Source organism: Penaeus monodon, chromosome 18 (genome assembly GCF_015228065.2).
Source record: "Penaeus monodon isolate SGIC_2016 chromosome 18, NSTDA_Pmon_1, whole genome shotgun sequence".
Taxonomy (NCBI): Eukaryota; Metazoa; Arthropoda; class Malacostraca; order Decapoda; family Penaeidae; genus Penaeus; species Penaeus monodon.
This window is the reverse complement of record NC_051403.1, coordinates 47,569,491-47,574,490: the sequence shown is the minus strand read 5'-3', so window position 1 is coordinate 47,574,490 and position 5,000 is coordinate 47,569,491. Positions and strand designations below refer to the sequence as shown.

General features: G+C 35.5%; 1 protein-coding gene across 1 annotated transcript in view; it reads left to right on the top strand.

Moving 5' to 3' along the window:
- LOC119584908 (facilitated trehalose transporter Tret1-like) overlaps nucleotides 1–1,422 on the top strand; it is a 2,673-nt gene extending 1,251 nt beyond the window's left edge. Inside the window, exons 2-3 of the mRNA XM_037933525.1 lie at nucleotides 245–394; nucleotides 717–1,422. Of these exons, the coding sequence (XP_037789453.1) occupies nucleotides 245–394; nucleotides 717–1,421 (855 nt within the window). The 3' untranslated portion in view covers nucleotide 1,422. The remainder of the gene's footprint in view (nucleotides 1–244; nucleotides 395–716) is intronic.
- The last annotated feature ends 3,578 nt before the right edge of the window (nucleotides 1,423–5,000 follow it).

Genomic DNA, 5,000 nt, shown 5'->3' with positions numbered 1-5,000 from the left:
AGCAACAACAACAGCAACAACAACAACAACAAAATAATAATAATAATAATAACAACAACTAATAATAATAATAACAATAATAATAGTGATAATAACAACAACAACAACAAAAACAACAATAACAATAACAAAACAACAACAACTACTAATAATAATAATAATGATAATAATGATAACAACAACATCAACCACAACAAAAACAACAACAACAACAATAGCAACAACACCCGTGCAACCTTTGCAGTCGCCCTACTGGCTGCTCCGCCAAGACCGGCCTGACGACGCAGCGAAGGCTCTGTCCCGTCTGCGAGGCTCCGCCAAGGACACCGGCGTGGAGCTCGACGAAATCGCGATGGGGATCAAGGAACGTCCTCAGGCTACTCTCAAGGATCAGGTGAGGCTGAGGTTGAGGTTGGAGTGATGGGAAGGGTGTGTAGTTGTTTGTTTTTTATGTTGGGGTTCAATTTTTTTTTTTTTTTCTGTGTGTGTGTGTGTGTGTGTGTGTGTGTGTGTGTGTGTGTGTGTGTGTGTGTGTGTGTTGTGTACTGCTGGATTTTCTTTTCTTTTTTTTAGGGGTTTTGAAATATCTTGAAGATAATCAATTCGTACTATCTCTTCGAAATGTATGCATATTTTCGTGCATGTGTGATATCTGTTTACTTAACAAACTCTGTCAGATGTTCGTAATGAGGCTTTTTCCTTCCGTTTCTTCGCAGGTGAAACAGCTGTCCTTCCCTCAGCACTTCCGGCCCGTCCTTTTCCTGGCGTCCGTGTTCGTGCTGCGGGAGCTGGGCGGCCAGTACGTCGTCTTCTCCTACACGGTGTACTTGTTCCGTGAGGCGGGCGTGTCCATGGACGCCTACACGTGCACCATCCTCGTGGGCGCCGTCCGCCTCGCCTGCACCGTGCTGGGGTCTCTCCTGCTGGACCGGGTGGGGCGCCGGCCGATGCTCGTCGCGACGGGCGTGGTCTGCGGGCTGGCCGAGCTGGTGGGCGGGGTCTTCCTGCTGGGCCAGTTCCCGGGGGCGTCGTGGGTGCCCCTGGCGGCCGTGCTGGTGTTCGTGTCGTCCTACGGCCTCGGGCTCAGCCCCATCCCCTGGGTGCTTCTGGGCGAGCTCCTGCCGACGGCCGTGCGCTCCGTCGGCACCTCCATCTGCGTCTTCAACTTCGCCCTCTCCATCTTCGTCGTGAGCTACACCTTCCCGCCGCTGGTCGAGCACGCCGGCGTCGGCACGGCGCTCATCGCCTTCGCCGGCTTCCACGCCGTCCTCAGCCTCGTCGCGTGGGCCTTCCTGCCGGAGACGCGAGGGAAGTCGCTCAGCGATCTCAAAGACGCCTTCACCTCCGCGCCCGAGGAGGCCGACTGCGCCGCGGCCGGGGGGGGCAAGCCAGCCGAAAATGCCAAGGATGCGAATATCTAAATTATGTATACACTTGTTACTTCTCCGTCGATCGATCTATCTGTCTATCTATTCATCCAAGTGTGTGTGTGCTTGTGTGGTGCGTGTGTGTATATATATGCAAACAAAGAGAGACGGGCGTGTGTGCGTGTTTCACCTCATCCACCACAGGGAAAAAAACAACTCGGGGTTACTTTATTCCATCCATTCTGCATAATTACTTTTTGCTAAGCTGATCCTTACATAAATAAGCATCTTCGCTCTCCCTTCTGAGCATCTAATACAATGCATTAGTTTTTTGTCAAACACGCTACCATCCTTTCTCTTTAACTGTGATGGATTTGCAACTAGATTAATCTCTCGATCTATTATTTATATCGTGACGTAATTACATATGTCTTTGTTTAATTCTTTCATATTGGCATTTTAAAGGTATTAGAGTTTTTTTCTGACATATATATGCTCAATTTATTTCGTCCTATCCTATCCTATCTTAAGTTACATTGAATCATTTTGCTCTAACTTGGGTTACCTGTTCTTTTCACATAACCTAACTTAACTTATTATTTTCTGGCCTAGTCTAGCTTAATTCCCGCGCATCTGAAAGTAAACTAACTTACCCTATCCTATCTTGGCGCAGTTTTATATGACCTCGACTACTTAACGTAACTTACCCTACCCTATCTTATCTTAGTCTAGTCTAACTTAGACAACTTTGTCTTAAGAGAGTCCTGCCAAACCGAAATTATCCCAACTTAACCTATCCTCACAGCCTAGCTTAAAATAGATTATTCCACTATAATCTGCAAGTCCCATTTTCTCTTGCGTATTTCTCCAATTTATCTAAATCTATATATGGATTAACCTCTCTCTAACAGAGAAATTATTCTGTTTTCAAAGAACAGTTCATAATCTGTATATTTCTGAACACATATCATATTAAATTATCAAATTATCATAATTTACTACCGATGTACCTGTAAAATCGTTCAGTATTACTACACACTTACACTTATTACTACAAATTTTAAAACTTAATTTGCATACCGTTTGAATGCATCCTTTTTGCTGAAATAGATCTGTGATGTTTGTTTTTAATTTATTTTTTATCATATTTCCTCTTTTTTATCTCTTTCTATAATAATTTCTGATATTAATGATTTATGATAATGATAATCGGTTAATGATAATAATAATTCATATAATAATAATGAAACAATTACTTTCCTAATTCGTAAGTTTTCCTTGTTCAGTTGAACGAAAAGGGATGAAAGTAAGAAGAAGAAAAAGAAAAAGACGGAGAAACGAGGAAAGATAAATTAACTGAATAAATGTTATGGATAAGAAATGCTAAATAACTAAATAGATATAGAGATAAGAAATGAATAAATATATGAATATACAGACAATAGATAGGTACAAAAGTGAAAAAAAGAAAAAAAAAAGATAATGATAATAAGATGAAATAAATAAAAATGAAATAAAAAAAATAAGTAAAAAAAAAAAATATATGTATACCTATAATTGTGAATATTATTATTATTATTATTGTTATTATAATCAATTATTTGTAAAATGTACGTTAAAAAAAATTGTATTGTTATTCATTCAACCTTAAAATTCTCTGTATTATTACTGTTTTAAGAGGAAGGAATATCAATAACAAGATTTTTTTTTTTTTTTTTTTTACCAATTACGCATTTTACAAGTAATTACACAACGCACAATAAAAAAAACACTAATAAAAAAATGAATTAAATAGACATACAAATAAAAAAAAACATTTATATTATCATCTATCATCATAAAATATAAATTTTAAACTCTATATAAGCTAAATCACCCAGTTAGTAACTTCAAGCAAGCGGGTTCAAAGGCGTAATGACCGAACAACCTTATTTACATGCGATTGCTAAGAGTTTGTAAGATGAATATGAATAGAAATAGTTTACCTATTGAATTAGGGTATTTTTGCAATAATAAATCAATCAATCTATTAATATGTCACTATAACCATGGTCAGGTGTGTCATGCAATTTATGTAAACCCTTTGTAATATGAATATATACCTGTATGCATATATGTGTGTATACACACACACACACACAACACACATACATACATACATACATATATATATATATATATATATATATATATATATATATATATATATATATATATATATATATTTTTTTTTTTTTTTTTTTTTTTTTTTTTTTTTTTTTTTTTTTTTTTTACGTGTGTGTATGTATGTATGTATGTATATATGCATATAAAAATATATGTATATATACATATAATCTATTTATTTATCAATTTGTGTGTGTGTGTGTGTGTGTGTATAAAGGTATATGCATATATGTCTGTGTGTATGTATATATATAGATGTACACATTCATACATTCATACACTCACATATAAAGAGTTATTCCATCATCACAAAACTAGCAATTAATGACAGTATCAATAAACAGTATTTATAAGCAGGATATCTTTGACACATTTAAGAATTGATACTTAAGAGAGAGAGAGAGAGAGAGAGAGAGAGAGAGAGAGAGAGAGAGAGAGAGAGAGAGAGAGAGAGAGAGAGAGAGAGAGAGAGAGAGAGAGAAGAGAGATAGAGAGAGAAAGAAAGAGATATAGAGAGAGAAAGAGAGAGAGAGGAAGGGAGGAGACCTTTCCCAACATAAACCTCGCCAAAAAATATTATATTACATTCCAAAATTTGGAAAGACTATTTCATTTGTCTCTAAACTTAGGGAGACTATATAATTTTCGGTCTCTATTTCTGGGGAAACTATTCCATTTCCGGTCTGTAAATTGGGGGAGACTAATTTCATTTCTGATCTCTTCATTCTGGGAGAGCAATTTATTTATGGTCGCTAAATCTAGGCAGGCAAATTCATTTCTAATTTCATTTCTGTTATACTTCCAATTATATAGCCGATTTTTTTTTCTTTCTGTCCTCGTTTTTTACTTGCAAGCCTTTTTTGATGGCAGCTCAGACATATACTGTTAATTATGGGCTCAGTCACAGTTGCAACACTTCATTAAGTGGTACAGAGGTAAGTTATTGGAGAAAGGCACGGATATTTATATAATTTTACAATATATATATATATATATATATATATATATATATATATATATATATATATATATATATATATATATACATATATATATATATATATATATATATATATATATATATATATATATATATATAATAACCTATATTTGTGTGTGTGTTGTGTGTGTGTGTTTTGTTGATGTGTTGTATGTGTAGTGTTGTGTTGTGTGTTGTGTATTATATGCAGTGACGTTGTGAGTGTGCTATTCTATACCAGAATATCCGCATACTTTCTTGGTAATGGAGAAGAAGCGATGTTCATTAATCTGCCTTGATTCGAGTTTCATAAAATGATAGAAATTTCACATGGAGGATATTCTGCCATAATAAAAATAACAACACCGTGATTAAATCTAGACATGTTGCCTTTTATAATTTTGGATTCGTTTCAGAATTTAGGTCAAAGAAGTTTTTAAAAGGATGTTTTATTTTATTTTATTTTATTTTATTATTATTTTTTTTTT